Source organism: Apodemus sylvaticus, chromosome 6 (genome assembly GCF_947179515.1).
Source record: "Apodemus sylvaticus chromosome 6, mApoSyl1.1, whole genome shotgun sequence".
NCBI lineage: Eukaryota > Metazoa > Chordata > Mammalia > Rodentia > Muridae > Apodemus > Apodemus sylvaticus.
In genome coordinates this window covers 49143088-49160747 of record NC_067477.1, presented here as the reverse complement: position 1 = coordinate 49160747, position 17660 = coordinate 49143088, and the positions used below count along the sequence as shown (strand labels likewise).

At 42.8% G+C, this 17660-nt stretch overlaps 1 protein-coding gene across 2 annotated transcripts in view; it reads left to right on the top strand.

Annotated features, from left to right (window-relative positions):
* Positions 1-17660, top strand: part of Slc38a6 (solute carrier family 38 member 6) — a 58864-nt gene that overhangs the window by 21872 nt on the left and 19332 nt on the right. The window contains exons 5-6 of one of the 2 annotated variants that reach the window (XM_052185672.1): positions 2913-2952; positions 12695-12773. In XM_052185672.1, the coding sequence (XP_052041632.1) occupies positions 2913-2952; positions 12695-12773 (119 nt within the window). The remainder of the gene's footprint in view (positions 1-2912; positions 2953-12694; positions 12774-17660) is intronic. The other variant, XM_052185673.1, reaches the window with a different exon arrangement.

The window sequence follows — 17660 nt, the reverse complement described above, 5'->3', positions numbered from 1 at the left end:
CTGGTTCACCGGAGAAGAAAATGTGCATACGACAATGCCCCAGGTCAGGACCTGAGTCAGATCCCCAGCACTCATGGAAAACCTGGACTCGCCCGATATTCCTATAACCTCAGTGCTGAGGGAGAGTGCAGAGACGGGGTGATGCCAGGGTTCTCACCAAAACAGACAGCTGCAAGTCCAGTCAGAGCCGATGTCTCATGAAACAAGGTAATCACCTGCAGTCACCCTCGGCCTTCGCGCATGTGCTACATAACCCGCACAGCGTATGTACTTCATAACGTAGCACATGGGTGCATGCATGTGCGTACGACAGGGCACACAACAGCTGCAGCCAAAACAGCAACAACAAAGACAAGAAGGGAACTGGCTAATTTAATGTGACCATAATGTGATCATAGGTGCGAGTCCTTGTGTCTTCGGTGGCACCCTGCCATTAGCTCTCAGTAGTCGTCCCCTCACCCCTGCGTGTCAGTGCGGCCTGAGAGTGTGGGGCGTGGAGTCTGTCTCCTGAACATGTGCTCCCATGTCACTGTTTACACGGGTGCTCATTCCACACAGGCAGCTGCACTGGGCAGAGCATATCCAGAGTGAGGACTTGTTAGATTTTGTTTGAACTACATCCCTGTTCTATTATTGATCTTAAATTCCTATTTTCTTCCCTCTGGTTATAATGTGTGGCTGTCAATATCATTGGGAGAATCAAAGAAATATTTTTTTGAAAACTTTAAATTGTCTTTAAATTTGTGTGTTTACTCATCAGTTGAGTTTGTACTGAGCAGTGCTGTGCTGTGTACTGCAGTAGGCACACAAAAGATAGATAGACAGATATTCATTCTGGCTTTCTAAACATTAAATACCTCCTTTTAGCCAAGGAACGAAGAAGGGGTTGGTACTAAGATGCTGTGTTTGTAGTATCTTCATAGAAAATAGAGGTATTTCCTGTGTGGCCAGTGGGTTTTATTTGCACTGCAAGTGGTAGGCACGGAGTGAAGATTGTCTTCCCACAAACAACTGCATTTCCAGGAACTCATTTAAGCTGAGGTGCAAGCTGCCTTGTAAAACACCTCAGAGTGACCATGACCACTGTCTTAGGGTTACTGTCACCGTGATAGAACTTCAGAAACAAAAGCAAACTGGGAGAAAGGGCTTATTTGGCTTATACTTCCAGGAAACAGTTATCACTGAAGGAAGCCAGGGTAGGAGCTCAAGCAGGACAGGAATCTAGAGACAGGAGCTGATGCAGAGGCCATGGAGGGGTGTTGCTCACCATGACTTGCTCAGAATGCTTTCTTATAGAACCCAGGGCCACCAGCCCAGAGATGGCACCACTGTAGGTGGACTGGGCCCTCCCACATCAATCCCTAATTAAGAAAATCCCCTGCAGGCCTGCTGTAGCCCCATATTAATCCTTGAGACTAGGATTTTCTCAGTTTCCCCAGTGACTCTGGCTTGTATCAAGTTGACATAAAATCAGCCAGCACAATAGCCTCTCTAGATAGCTTACCAGATTTTTAGATCATTAGCCTTCCTCTGCAGATTTCAAGGACTCTTCCCACTTGTTTCCAGGATAGGCAGAGCTTGTTCCAGGAAGAATTCCCTGGAGAGGTGAACCTTAAGTGTGACCTGTCCTCAGTCTGTGAAGGCCTGAATGATTCAAGGTTGCCAGTCAGCTCCAAATGTTTGTTGGTGGTCATAGCCCAGGTGTTGAGTGGTTCGGAGGCCCAAGAAAGTATAACATTTAAACACTTCCTCTCAGTTCTCCAGGGGGCTCATCCAAGACCAGACACAAGAGCCAAGGGCAGCTTACTTGTGGGCACACTTGAACTCAGATCTCTTTTAGCCCATTGTAGTCTTTTATATTCTTTTTGTTTGTTTTGTTTTGTTTTTCAAGACAGTTTTTTTTTTTTTTTCCGTGTATAGCCCTAGTTGTCCTGGAATTAGCTCAGTAATTCAGGAGATCCACCTGCCTCTGCCTCCCAAGCACTAGGATTAAAGGCGAGCACTATCACTGCCCAGCTCAACATTCATATTCTTGAAATTGTAAAAATCACTTTCTGGTGTACTAAATACTAGATGATATGGCCACATTGGATCCACTCCACTTTCCCAAATGCTTGATTGAATAAGAAGACTGAGTCCAGGCACTGCCCTCTTTGGGAGGAGCCTCCAGGCACTGCCCTCTTTGGGAGGAGCCTCCAGGCACTGCCCTCTTTGGGAGGAGCCTCCAGGCACTGCCCTCTTTGGGAGGAGCTCCAGGCACTGCCCTCTTTGGGAGGAGCCTCCAGTCGCTGTTTTCCTCACCATACCTGATGCTTTGGACTTAGTTTATTTAACAGTCTTCAAGTTTGAAATAGTTTGCTTCAATTTTCCTGCTCAGATCATTATATCCTAGAGTTTTCTGCTATAGATTGTTTAATCCTTGAGACTAGGATGTTCAAAGACCAAGCTGATGTCAGAAGACTATCAGTTCCGTTATGTACTATAGCATTGGCACCACCCACTCCAATCTGTTTATGGAGATATTTAAGGGAGACTTTACATGATATAATTTCATGTAGTACAGTGGGTCTCAATCTGTGGATCACAGCCTTTTGGGGGCTGAACAACCCTTTCACACGGGCCACCTAAGACCACTGGAAAACATAGCAGTAGCAGAATTATGGTATGAAATAACAATGAAAACACTGTTGTGCTTGGGGGTCACCACAACATGAGGAACTGTGTTAATAAAGGGTCACAGCATTAGGAAGGGAGAGACCCACTAAGGTAAAACAAACAGCTAACAAAATTAATTCTTTGCAGCCATGAGTTCTGCATCTATCTTTGTTGGATTCAATATTGAAGTTTAATAAAAATCTGTCCTTTTCTACTGTTTTTTCTTTTATCTTCTGAATATATTTGTTCTCTTATAGGTGGTGGTGGCAGGCACCATAATAATTCAGAATATTGGAGGTAAGTGTTGGAAGGGTATCATGTATACATACAGGTAATATACACATACAGGTATCATGTATACATACAGGTATCATGTATACATACGGGTAATGGAAATAATTGTTTTCCTGGTTTCTGGCCTTCCTAAAGTTCTAGCTTGGACACTAAATCTCTGTAGACATAGCCATCTTCAGAAGTCTATTTATTTACCTCTTACTCTTTCTTGGATCCTTTATAGTAGCAGTGGTAAACATGCTAACGTCCACTCTAGCAAGGCCTTGATTATAGTCGCTCTAGGTTTGCACTGCACTCATTAGCTTTCTGTGGCTGTGGTGGTGAGAGGGTGCAGTTTGGAAATGCTCCTAGAGTGAGAATCGACTATTTCCTTGTGCGTTCACCCTGCTAATCCACTCACAGGTGCCCGGTACAGGGACTAGAGCCCTGTGGGCTGTATGAACAGTCAGGTATGCTCAATGTCCCCTTGAAGCTAAGACGTTAGAATGACCAAGAGACTTATAATAAACCTAAGGACAAGAGACATTCTCAAGTTTATCTTTCCTCTGGTCTATACTAAAAACTGATCCTACAAATGATTCTAATTATGAGAACTGTGTTAGAAATGAAAATTACTGTTAATTATAGACAGTTGACCGAATGTATTAAGCCTTTAAGTCCAAAGTACAGAAATTGTGTGCGTGTTGTAAAGAGATCGCATATTGCTGAGCAGTGTCTTGGCTTCTTTTTATCACTGGCATGCTGGAATGCTAAAGAAATACTGCCAGAGTGTGGAAATCCACAAGGAAAGTGATGTGGACTTTGGATCTTACACAAGATGGTGTGCTCACAAGAAGTTTTAATAGTCTTATATAATTGAACAATGATAACTTAATATCTGAGCTATTTCATTGTAAATATTGTTCAACTAAACTATATCCTTAGTGTTTTAGTATGTGGGAGGTAGCTCAGTGCTTAAGAGCACTGACTGTTTTAGAGAACCTAGGTTCAGTTCCCAACCCCCACATGATAACTCAGAACTGTTTGCAACTCAAGTTCCAGAGAGATTTTATGCCCCTTTCTGGCCTTCACAGGTACTACATGTATGTGTTACACAGACATACATGCCAGCAGAATACCAAACAAATCCAAAAAAATAAAAATTGAAAATAAGAGGGGAATGGAGGGAAGATAGCTCTGTTGGTAAGGTGCTTGCTGGGTAAACAAGGATCTGAGTGCAGGTTCCCAGCACTTGGCACTCAGCGCAGGAGAGGCAGAGAGAGGAGAGTCTGGGGGGGGGGGGGTCACTGGTCAGCTAATGTAGCTGAATCAGTGAGCACCACTTCAATGGGGAACCTGTCTCAGAACTATAATTTAATTCTAAATTATAGAATTACTCGTTTTGTGTTCTGTAACAAAATTGACTGAGTAATTCTTTCTTTCTTTATTTTTTTTAAAGACCAAGCTGGGCAGTAGCAGTGCACAGCTTTATTATTATTGTTTTTTATTATTATTAATATTATTATTATTATTATTATTATATGTGAGTACACTGTAGCTGTCACTCCAGAAGAGGGAGTTAGATCTTGTTACGGATGGTTGTGAGCCACCATGTGGTTGCTGGGATTTGAACTCAGATCCCTCAGAAGAGCAGTCGGTGCTCTTTACCGCTGAGCCATCTCTCCAGCCCATGGGTAATTCTTTTAATAAACAGTTACTAACTTTTGGAGGCTAGAAGTCCGAAATGAAGGAAACCACGTTCGGTGAGAGCTTTCTTACCAGATCATATGTGGCAGAAGCCATCAGCTGCTTGCGCACATAGAGCACTGCTGTCAGACTTTATCCTAGTTTACAGTGGGGCTAAATCCACGTGTGAGCATGGAGTCTCGTGACCTAATCCTTTCCCTTCAGATGTCACCTCAAACACTTCTACCTTTTGGGACTGTTTCCTGCTGGGGACACTGCCAGATAGGCACATAGCCCCGCCATTAAGCTGTGTGATTGAAGTGGAGATGAGCCACCACTTTTTAAAAAGTGTTCTTTGTCCCTGAAAACTGATGAAACTGTAAGGCCAGCCGTTTGTATGGGGTGGGGTGGGGTGGGGTTCTTGGATTTGGGGCTGTGTAAACCATCAGGTCTCTGCATTCTTAAGGCTGTCATTTGCTTGCTTGTTTTAGAACTAGAAAAGGGCAACTCAGATGCTGTCATAACATTTTAAATGTCCCTTAAGTTCAGGAAAGCTAGGAATGCTTATTTTAGAGTGGCGTATGCATTATTTTAGTCATATTACTTGAAAGCTTATTTATTGAGAGTCTGTGAGGAATAAGCAACTGCATATTTCCAGAGGTTTCCTTCCTCAGCCAGTGCGCATAAATTATCCCTTCATTACAATAGAATTTGAAGCTTCCTTTTGTCAGCAGAGCACTGGGTCACATGTCAGATGTCTTGTGTTCTGTCACCTCCAGCCTTTGGTCAAGTAGGCACATGCTTCAAGGAGCCCTCTCTCCCTTGTTCTCTTGGCTTTACAAAGGGAAAACTTTGTTAAAAAATTTTGTTGGGAAGTTCAGAGCTTGGAGTCTGCTCTGTCTGGAAGTGTAGATTCTGATGTGGTTCTTGGGGAAGGCGTCATGGCGTGTTAATTCTTTCAGGCATTAATGGGGCAGAGTCTATCTTTTTAGTTAGGTTGTCATGTCTTAAAGCTTCTTAACTCTTTCAGTCTCTCCCACCCCCTCCCCCTCCCCTCTTTATGTGTTACAGGATGTTACTGTGCAGTCTAGGTTAGCCTCTGAGTCTTAGTCTTTCTGCCTTGGTGCCTGGGCACTGGGATTCCAGGTGTGCACCATATATAATATTTTAGTTACTTGTCCTAATGCTGCAACCAAGCACCTGGGCAGGGGCTTTATCTCAGCTTACAGCTCCAGAAGACATGATCATGGAGGGGAAGGGAGCGCTCGGTCTAGTCCTGGAAGGCTGCTGTCAGATTGCCCTGCAGTCTGGAAGTGGAGAGCTGGGATCAGGGGATCCCCGCGTCCGGGACTCCCTCCCACCGAGTGGCACTGTCCAGATGGGGTGGCTCTTTCAGCCACAGTTAAACTTGTCTCCCAGGAGTTCTAGATTCTGTCAAATTGACAAATGTTGATAGCCGTTACACCCAGCTTCTCTCTCTTTTTCTTTAGAAAAAAAAATAGTTAAAGAATTTTCACACAATATATTTCATCCATATCTCCTATGGCCCCAGCTTCTGTTCTGCACTGTGTGATGTTTAAACATCTCTGTCTTCTTGTTTTAATCCCCAACACTAAAAGGAAAAACAAGAGTAAAATGATCATAAATTCATAAATTGCACTTGACTACTTATTCTGTCGGTTTTTTGGTGAAGGCCTGGTTTATTTCCTTACCATAGACATAAACAAACAGGCAATAACACTGACCACAGGCACCAGTGTGACCTACCAAAGTGACTGTGGTGGGGGCTTCCTTCCAATAACCTGTAAAAAATGTGGCTTACGACATTTAGGACTCTTAAGGTTTTAGAGTTATTGGTCTTTCAAGCATGGAGAGCCATATAGAAAAATATTACTTACTTGTGACTCTGATCTCTCAGCAGTGATGATTTGAAGCCTGAATGAGGCCCGTCCAGCTGTAGCCTTCCATGTGCCCTGCCCCCGCAGAGCTAGCGTTGACTGAGAGCAAGTTTCTGCTTGGACAGATGGAGAAAGGGGACATCCTAGAGCATTCATGTTGAATGTCGCTGACAGAATACTAGTGCTGGGTTTGAACTTCCTGAAGTGCTTTCCAAGAGGACCAAGGAGTGAGGTGAGGTGAGGTGAGGTGAGGTGAGACTGGCTGGCCCTCCCACTGCACATGGAGGGCTACAGCTGGATGTGGCCCTCTTCACCTCACCTCACGGCTCCGCTGTGGTGCTACTCACTCTTCCCACAGTCTGAAAAACAGTCAGTTTCATATGAAATTGAACTTCTGTGGTAGACCATTCCGTAGGCGGCACTGCCACTAGAAATCAAACAGCAAACCTCCCCTCAGCTTAGTTAAACCAAGGAAAGTTCTACTCACTCTTGGACATCCACGATTCAAGCAATGTGCCTACTTCACACATCTTGCTCAACTCAAAACATTTCCATGAGTGGCTCTGAGCAGAGGGCCATCTTCTATAAGATGCGAGTCTTCATGGCTTAGCCCTCCAGATCCTCACAGAAGATAAACTATTGAATTGCTCTACATTGTCAGGAGAAACCTAGCTTCACAGAAACCTCCTGAAATGGCTACAATGGCCCAGGCTTTCCAGTCTGGCACCGAATCCACAGACATTAGCAGCCTTGATTAATGCCTCAGTTTGGGCTGTGAGGAGTGGGGACCACAGCTGCCTGTGCACTAAGATAGCTCAGAGTCTGCAGCTTACAGACATGAAGATTCAGGGACCGACTACAATCCCGATCCATGATGTAAAGTTAGACAACTTAAATTGTGTTCTTCCTCTTATGATTGCAAAGGAGGAGCCCAGGGTAGTGATGCAGGGACAGGTCTGGCTTGTCCCCCAGGAGCTGGGCTTGGGAGTGCTGCTACAACACCATCTGCTGGTCAGGCACACTGCAGCTTTTTGGTTGGTTGTTTTGTTTTGTTTTAAAGTCTGAACAGTATTAGCTCCAAAATCTAGAAAATATTGCATAAGTCTAGAAGTACAGGAAATTTGAGAGGAGTCCTTTTTCACAAACATTTGCCTTGACAAAATTTAGTAGTAACATCTCATTTCAAAAACAGTGCATTAGCCATTATTTCAGTTGAAGTTTGATAACACGATTTTAAAAATAGATGATCATGTGTGGTGCATGCTTGTGTGCATGCCTTTGTGCATGTGTGTGCTTCTGTGTGTGTGTGCTTGTGTGTGTGTGTGTGTGTGGCTGAGGAGTGCATGCATGCTAAGCAGGCTCTGTGCTTGTGTGTGTGTGTGCGTGTGTGTGTGTGTGTGTGTGTGTGTGGCTGAGGAGTGCATGCTAAGCAGGCTCTATGCTTGTGTGTGTGCATGTGTGTGTGTGTGTGTGTGTGTGGCTGAGGAGTGCATGCTAAGCAGGCTCTGTGCTTGTGTGTGTGCGTGTGCATGTACACGTGTGTGTGTGTGTGTGTGTGGCTGAGGAGTGCATGCGTGCTAAGCAGGCTCTCCACCACAGTGTTTTCCTAGCCCTCTTTTCCCCTTTGTTGGAGACAAGCAGGCCTTGAACTTCCTGATCCTCTGATATCAGCCCTGAGTCGTTGGAATTTCAGGGCCTTGCCACTAGGCCTGCTTCTCTGGTCCTGCTTGGGTTTAGGATCTTAAACTATAAAAGAAGGGCTTTTTTAGGACAGTGATGGAACATTTTCCACCATGTGAATTTTTCCGGTTTTGTACAACTTAGGGAAATTACATTGTTTTATAGAGATTTTGAAAGGAAAAAAAGATTCTTTTTTAAAAAGAGATTTATACAGTTTGAGTAGGGCTAGAATTTCCATGGCATTTAGAAATCTAGTGGAAATACCAGGTTAATGAGCCATCTTGAATAAAGTAGTTATTATCCATGACTAAACACAAGTTTGCAATAACACTGAGTCTGTCCCATGGAAAGGCAAACCATAGTGCCTCTGTTTGTGTAGGCCGCTGACTAGCCCCTGAGAGGTGGCCAGGCTCCCCCTCCGCGCCCTCCCCGCTCCAGTGCTGAGAACCCAGGCTCCCCCTCCGTGCCCTCCCCCCTCCAGTGCTGAGAACCCAGGCTCCCCACTCCGCACCCTCCCTGCTCCAGTGCTGAGAACCCAGTGCTATTTTTAAAATAGCTGAATGTCACCCCAGCTTCATGCTTGTTCTCCTGAGTGTCTAACAACATGACCAATTGTCGTTTAGACGAATGACTGTTTAGGTCCAAACTCAGTCCAGTCTTTTCTTTCTTAAAGGTATATGGTTAACTAATGACAAACTGAGAAATATCTCAGGTTACTGGGACAGCGCTAATTCCTAAAGCTTAGTGATACAGAGGAAGAGGGTTATATTTTGTTATTTCTTTCAGGTTTTAGTGATGTGTTAAATCTTGGATACATGCAAATAGGAGACATTCTCTCTGCAGCTCTGCCTCAGCTGACCTGCAACTAAATAATTACAGCAGATGCTATAAAGTCCTGGCATGAAGCTCATGAATTTTGAGCCAATTACTCCAACAAAAGGGCTACAGCCCCCAAGTGGACTCCATTATCAAAGCAGGGTGTCTCTAGTGTGGCGCACAGCTTTGGTCTTCATTCGAGAGATTGTAATTTTCTTTGAGCCCAGCTGATGAACTGAGCAGCTGGAAGCAGCTTGTTTGCTTAAATGCTGATAAAAACAAATAAAGGCTTCATTCTAGAGAGGGCCCTTTGACGGAGTGTCCTTATTTTTCTTGGCTTTGGCTGATTGCTTCCCCACCTGCCCAGGGCAAACTAGCATTTAATAGAGTGAGCTTCTCAAGTCAGACCTGCTCTCTTTGCATCCACACAGCAAATGAGTGTACAGGACTCCCTTCTCTGTGGGTGAAATCATGGCCTCCTGACAGGTCAGTGTGGAAAAGATGTGCAAAGAACTTCCTATCACTTCCAATACAGCCAAGCATGTAATAGGCTTGCTGTGCCCAGCGTGAGCAGATGTTCTCAGCCCCTAGCCTTTCTCCTCTATGTCCCAGCTCACATCTCCCATGACCGTCAGGCAGTAGTGATACTTTACTGCCTGCTGTTGCCTGACCAGACGTCTCTGTTTCAGTGCTTTCCTGATGTAACCATTGCTCTTCCATTCCTGTGTCTTTTGAGTGCATTGACAGGATTCTTCATTTTCTTTCCAGGATAGTTTCATTTAAAACAAAGGGGGAAAGAATACGTATTCGGCTAATGTGGTGAAACTAACTGATTTGAATGGCGATACCTGTTGTCCAGGTGTATCTTGTACACAGATCTTGGCTTTGGTATTAAGGAGGCCAGAATTGTTTGATTATGACTGCGGCCCTTTGGATGATGCTGGTACAGCCATTAATTTGGACTAAGCATGTTGTATTAGTAGTTTATGCCATGGGTAGATGCCAGCAAAATCGTTTACAAATTTTTGCTTATGGCCTGTCTCTCCAAGATGTCTTAAGCGTTTCCTTGTGCCATTAATAGAAGATAAGGGACAAAAGGCGTGGCAACCAGCTTTTCAACCTAGTGACCTTTTGGTTAAAAACAGTGGCTATATGAGCTTCTCCACTGATAATATTTTTTCACCTTTTTCAGCTTGCTTTATTGACTGGATCTTTTGATGTGGCTGTCTGTAGTTATCTTTTGTGCTCAGTGTTGTATATTATATGTTAAGGTGTTAGTACTTACATGAAAATTTATTTGTGGTTAAGAAAAAGTAGTTTTAACGGTGAGATTTCTTTGTTTTACTTGCTCAACCAGTGGGATTTTCCCCATGGTAGACTCTGTGGTTTTGTAGCTCTTAAAACACACCAGCATTCTCCAAGGAAGAAGCAGGGTTTTACGTCGTGTATTATGCTCCCGTATACTGAGAGGCATATATATATATATATAAAACAGAGAAACATATGTTTAGTGAGTTCCTATTTCTTAAGATACACATGGCTCTCCAGACTGGAATCTGCTGAAACAGGACTCCCATTTGAAAAGCAGAGTGAAGGCTTCGGCTCAGAAGTGATGGAGTGATTAGCCAGAGGCTAATAGAATCCTGGGAAGAATGACAGATTGTATATGGGAAGAAATACAATCTCACGCTCACTGTAGCTTTTTTACAATTAAAGATCAAAAAAATAGAAAATTACTGGAAGCAATGGATGTCTGAAACTTTGGAGATGCAGATGGTGTTGGATGGATCCCAGCCAAAGGCCCGGTGAGCAGATGATAAAAGTGTTGGGTCGGAAGTCGTTCTGTCCCTTGCTCTGTCGAGTCTTTTTTCTGAATTTACTTTTGTCTCTTTACCCCTCCCCGTCTCTCAAGATCCATTTAAAGAGTTTCTAAGGCAGTCTCAGAAACCTTGCGTCTGTTCTTCTGCAGCACATTGTGTACATACAGTTAGTTCTCTGGAAATCCAAATGCTGTGCTGACTCCCAACCCTGGAGTGAGGGGGTGAACATCAGCCTCCCTCTGCCCTGTGCCCAGCGCATGGTGTCTCTCCTGAGAAAGTGTATCAAGCTAGAAGACGTGCTCACATCCAGATGCTTACAGCAGCCATCAGCTCAGGGCTTGTGTGCACGTCTCTGTGGTCCTTGGTGAGCAGTGAGCAGCCACGTTTCTTCTGGAGAAAAAGAAATAGTCATAAATTAAAGGAACCCGTGCGTGTTTTTATTACAAGTGATTACTTACCTGTTCTAAAATTAACTTTACCATAAGTACCTGATATTTTACCAAAAAAAAAAAAAAAAAAAGACTGTTGTCATGTGATTATTTCTTCTCCTGCAAACTAACATGTCTCATTATTCTTCAGAGTTAAATCATAGAAGCATTGTAACTGCAGGGCTCAGCTACTCTCCAACTCCTCGTCTAAGACACGCACTGTTCTTAAGCCGTGTGCCTTTTCATCCAGCTTCCTCCAGACTTCCATTGTTCAGACTTGGCATTCGTTGGTGTTCTTAGTTTTTATAAGTCCAAAGAGAAAGTGGAATGTTTCCTGAAATATAAATAAGTAATAAAAGCAGTGTGCATATAGAATATACTCTTCAATCTTCATTTTTTTTCCATTGGCTCTTTTAAGTGTGTGTGTGTGTGTGTGTGTGTGTGTGTGTGTGTGTGATCAGTCTCTGGGGAAAAGATTATTAAACTAAAGGGATAACTCCAGATCATCTGGGTTTCCATAGAGCTGAGTAAGCCTCCCCTTCTGTATTTGCCTAAATGACTTCTATATTCCATAGCCATATTCATGATGGGAGGTTTGCAGAAGTGTGTGTGTGTGTGTGTGTGTGTGTGTGTGTGTGTGTGTAGGACAGAAGAGGTATCAGATTCTTGGAGCTGGAGTTACAGCTAGTTATGAGCTACCCAACAGTTCTGGGAGCCAACCACTGAGCATCTCTCCAGCACTAGAATATGTGATTTAATAACCACATAAGGAATAGTACCATTATTAAGTGATATACAAGCTAGTTATTTCTCATATGCTATTGGATACAGTCCAGATACAATACGTCCTCTGGTTTCTGACACACACAGAGAGCACACAGGTGCGAAGCTCTGGATCCCTCACAGGCTGCAGGGTGCTGTGGATCAGAGGACAGCCATAAATAAAGTTCCTGTTTATTCTGCTTATGTCTAATAATATGCACCAGAGAGTGGAAGGGAGCAAAGGACTTGGGCTTCTGAGAGAGACCTTTCTTCCTAGTTAAATTTTAAAAAAGCAAGTGATGAGTTAGTAATTGTATTTGCTTCGTGTTTGTTATTAAGTTAACCTTTTGTACATTGGACAGAGGAGATAATGCGCAAGGGAGTTTTTGCAAAGCTTGAAACAATTTCATTATAAATGGTCTATTTATAAAGTGCCCGGTTCTCTCATCTTTGGATTTGCAATATTAACAAAGGTTATATGATAAACTTGCCAGTTCTTCTCTACAGAGTCGTTTACCTTGCTTTCTGCTGTGTATGTGTTTGGGATAGTTCATTGTAAGTTACCTTCTGCGTGCTGCCCAAGAGCTAACAGATATATGTATTCCTGAATAGATTACTCTTTGAATCCATCTGGATAGCTTGATTCTAACAGGAATTCTCTTTGTTCTTTTTGCAGCAATGTCTTCATATCTTTTAATTATTAAAACAGAGCTTCCTGCTGCTATTTCAGAATTTTTGCCTAGTGACCACAGTGGGTAAGAAAAATGTTCCATTGTATCCATTCATCTACTCTGTTCATTCATTCATCCATTATGCTTTTACTAAAACCTAGTGGCAAGGGAAGGAAATGCAGCGCTTGTCCTCAGGATGCTTACAGGCTTTGTGGGGTGGAGCAGCAATAGAGGAGACATTGCGCACAAGTCTGCACAAGTCTGCTGATGGTCCCCTGTGTGGGAGCACTGTGCTGCCAACCAGAAGCCCCAGGCCCTGTGCTCCCTGAAGGGAAAGGCCAACTCAAGTCGGAATTTGCTTTTAGAGAAAAGTAAAGATGCATCTTTGGGTATGAAGATGGAGGAGATTAGGGGAGCCTCAGGATCTCTATGTGGTAGGGACATGGAGTGATCTCTGCTGTCACCATCTGAGCAAGGTGTTGTGTTGTGACAAAGAATATGATGGTTGCATCCACTGTGCGAGGTTCATATTAGACAGCAGGAAGAACTGTGGGTGAACCCTGGTGCTACTCTGCCTTTCTTAACCTCGTGAATAAAGCTGAGTGGCACACTTCCTTCCTCCTTTACAAACGCGTGTTCCTGCAGACTATGCTGACTGAACTCTTTTTATGGGAAAGAAACCCACATTCATTATGCTTTTCTTTTTGATACCTAGAACAAGACTTCCTTTTTTTTTTTCCTGGAAAAACAAGCTAGGGTTAAGCCTATTAATTGTCCAGCTTTCAAACCATAACAAAGGACTGCCCTATTTCTAAACTGGAGTATTTGGTTGGTTTTCCCCAGTAATCAAACTTATCTGGAATGCAGGAATGCAGGGGGAAACTTCAGACTTGAGTTTTTAGCTTAGAGAAGTTGGATTCCCTTGAAGAAGCAGACAAGTGCAGGTGTGTGTGTGTGTGTGTGTGTGTGTGTGTGTGTGTAAGGAAAATAGTTATTTTCCATCTAAATAGGAACCGTCAAGATGGCATTAAAGTGGGGATAATAGCATCCTTCATCCTCAGAAGGTGTCCTTCACATGACACGGGGCTCATTAGGGTCCCACAACATGCTCCCTGATTCCTGGATTTACGGTCAGCCCTACCTGGTTGTGTTTTGATTATATGTTCTGTTAGGCATCTGACTGCTCTAAGGAGTAGTTGTGTGAAAAACACTTCTTTGTATTTGTTGTAAAAATCTTAATAACCACTTTTGTTATTTGAATTCCAAGTTGAGAAATGTGTGTATGGAGCTAAGAACTCAAGGCGATGTGAAAAAGAATAAGAAAGTAAGGAAACATAAATCCCATTCATGTCCTGGTAGTCAGCCTCAAACATTCAGCTCCTGACCTGCTATTGTGTCATGAGCTGTAGGTTTCTTTACTTGGTGCTTTGAAGGCACCAGTGAGGGCTGGGAGTGCGACTCTCAGATGAGTGTTTACCAGCATGCCCAAGGCCCTGGGTTCAATTCTCAGTACCAGCAAAAAAGCAAGAACAGACAAACCTTTTGAAAGGCTGGAGAAGCTCAGCGGTTAAGAGCACCAGCTGCTCTTTTAAAGGATCTGGGTTCAATTCCCAGCACCCACATGGCAGCTCATAACTGAGTCTAGCCCTAGTTCCTGAGGGGATCGGATGCCCTCACACAGACAGACAGACAGACAGACAGACATGCAGGCAGAAATAACAGTGCACACAAAATTAATTAATAAATTCAAAGAAAAAGAGCCACCAATGACTTTATCTTTGTTTAGTTGCTTCCTTAACAGAGTTATTATAGTGATCAGATAAGATAGTACAATGGTACGTGTGTACATGCTTATAAGTGTGTAGCACAGTGTACATGAGAAGATCAGGGAAATTCCAGTGACAGTGGTGGTATTAGAGGTAGACTTTCCTTTTTTATTCAGATTGCCAGGAAGCTCAGAGTCAAACATGAATAAACTGTTAGTTCTATGGTTGTCATATGTCACCGAGCTAGTTGTTTACCTTTCGTTTTACTTTTATTTAAGTCCTGAATTTGGTGACTTCTATTAACATGTTTTAGGTAAATTTAGAAACACTTATGTTATGTAGTAGAACTGCTATTAAAACCAAGGGATTTTATCTGCTAAAACATTTTCGCTTTAAATCAGTTGCCGTGTCTATTGTTGTTTTCTCGTCTGTTTCCAACAGTTGAAAACTCGTGTTTCACTCGTATTAGTAAAACCTTTATATAAATGTTCTCTTTCTGGCCCGAATGGGCTTTTAAGACCTGCATGCTTCAATTATTGTTACCAGTTTTCACCCGTTGTGTGTGAGAATTGCACAGTTTGATGACTCGTATTGTTTTACATGCCCTGTATTCATTTATTTAGAGACTGTATTAATTGGATACAGGGCATTAGTCTTTGAAGCCTAATTTTGTAAAGTCAGAGACAAATGTTGCAGTAATGTACATGGCTTGGGGGGCAGTCTATTCCTCGATGAGTTGTGTGGAAGTAATTCTTCACTGAGATCACGTGATATTGATATTTTATTTTGATGTCTGATTTACCATAAGTTTAGTTAAGATCTTTCAAGATTTATTTTCTGGGTTGTCTATGAGTATGGATAACTTCATGATCTATGACCCTTTATAAAGATGCTGTCAAATCACTTTGTGTTCATATATCCTAATTTCAAAAAGTTACTATTGGAAATCCAAATCAGTAATCCTTATACAAAACTCTTATGATACATCTATATTTTTCCTAGAATAACTTGTATTTTTTAAATCTATAGCTGTTAAAAGTCGGGAGCTCTCTGTTAACATTTAATGGTCTTGTCAGGGGACTATGATTGACACAATTAAGTTGTCTTGCATTTGAGTTACATAATTGATATGGGATGTGAGCACAGTCCTAATTGAGAACATACGACACTCTTGCTCCATTCTACTCAAGAATGAAATTAAAGCAACTTATAAATAAATCTGGTTTTCATTTCAAAATGGAAAAAACATCTGCGTGCCAAGCATTTGCAATACAGCTAAGGATTTATACTCTGTGTTTCATAGTTGGAGCATTTTTATCATATAGGATTAAATCCGCAGATCAAACAAGTTTTCTAGGAAGTATAAAACCTTTGACTCTAATTCTTTTGGCTCAAAGAGAATGTATACTAGGTCACAGTAGGAAAACAGGAGTTTGGTTAGATAATTCTTTTTTCTCCTCCTAGAAAAAAATTTATGTGCAATAAATTATCCTAAAACCTTGGTTTGTTAAATAAATGTATTTAATATGTACTTTTAAAAACTGCTTATTGCTGGTTTGTATTCTCTGGGTTTAGGCTTAATCTCATTTGTTCTTTGGACAATCTCCTTTGCCAAACACAGTGCAATTGTCTGGGGCCTGCAAGTGAAATGTGAACTCACTACCCGTTCTTACTATGTGGTCTTTATTGATAATGAATGAATGATAAAGAAATCATTGTCTTAACGATTGATTTTATTAGCATTACTCAACAAGTATAAGAAATGGCTCACAATAACCAGTATCTAGGACTAGACAAACTGTTTTAAAACAAAATCCTTTTCATATTAAGATTTTAAGTTCAGTCCTGAAGAGAAAGTAAAGCAGGACCTTGGAATGACGAACAATCTTCTGGGAAAAGAAGAAAAGCCCACCATAAACTCAGTCTTGCTGCTGGGACCGCAAGTTTTTGCATTGTGGCTGTAGACAGCCCACAGTCCTTACACGAGAAGGCAAGATGCTGGACAGAGTGACCTGAGCCCCCTCCAGCCCAAGCATTCCCTAGCTCTGCAAGACTGATGCCCTCACACCCTCCAGTCAGGGCTGGGTCAGTGTCCACTCTCACAGATATACACAGATTCCATTTTCTGCACCCACCGTCAGCCATACCTCAGGATTTCGAAGTGTTCCTTAATCCTAGGCAAGGGGAAAGCTGTGGCCCTATGGTTTAACATACACCCTTTAATACAACTCTACCTTAAAGACTCAGATTGGTTTGTAACCATTTGTGTCTTTTTTTCCCCTTTTTGTTGATTAGAACGTTGATCATGAGCTGTACCCCCTTAGCAGATCCCCAGTACACAATGCCGTGTTGTTATCCAGCAGGAACAGCAGTGCTAACAGATGGAATCTGCTCGGCTACTCCCTGGGGGCCATTTTCTACTGGCACTGCAACTGTCTGGGTCTGATACTGCGTCCCAAAAGGAAAGACGTTTCAGACAGAGCCCTGGGCTCGCTGCCAGTTTCAGAGTTTAGTGGCCAGGTGTTTCTTAGGAAGGGCTATTTTGAAGTTCCTATTTGTTTTTTGTTTTTTTGTGTTTTATTCAAGATTGAGTAGAAGATGAACACGCTTAGTACCAGCTTGTGTTTATTCTGTGGTTGCTTTCACTGAGGCGCACGTGCAGGTGTGGCTGAGAGCACAGCTTCAGCCCTGCCGATAGAGATACTTGTGCATCTGGCTTGTGCATCTGGCGGCATATCTGCAAAGGACAGGACTTGGAGCAGGACTGGGGAAGTGTCCATGGCGCTGTCTCTGCTGCTGCTGCTGCTGCTCCTGCTGCTCTCTTAAAGAGGATGTTGTCACTAGGCAGCAGTACTGAGTAAAAGTCTGTCAAAAGGGTGTCCTCACAAGCCAGGGTGTAACCCTATGCACTGAGCAATAAAAGCCACGCATGCTAGAAGCCAACTCTTAAACCCAGGGAAGGAAAACTCTGAATTTGTTAGGGCACTGGGATGCTGGCTACCTGTTGAGGGTGTAAGAGGATAGTTTATCACAGGGTGGGGTTCCGTTGAAAGCATCTTCCAAACACCATAGGAATTCCCACTGATCTTTGATGTTTCCCAGACCTGTTCTATCCTGGGTTTTCTTTCTTTCATCTTTTCATTTTCACAGACAGGGTTTCTCTGTGTAGCTCTGGCCATCCTGGAACTCACCCTGTAGACCAGGC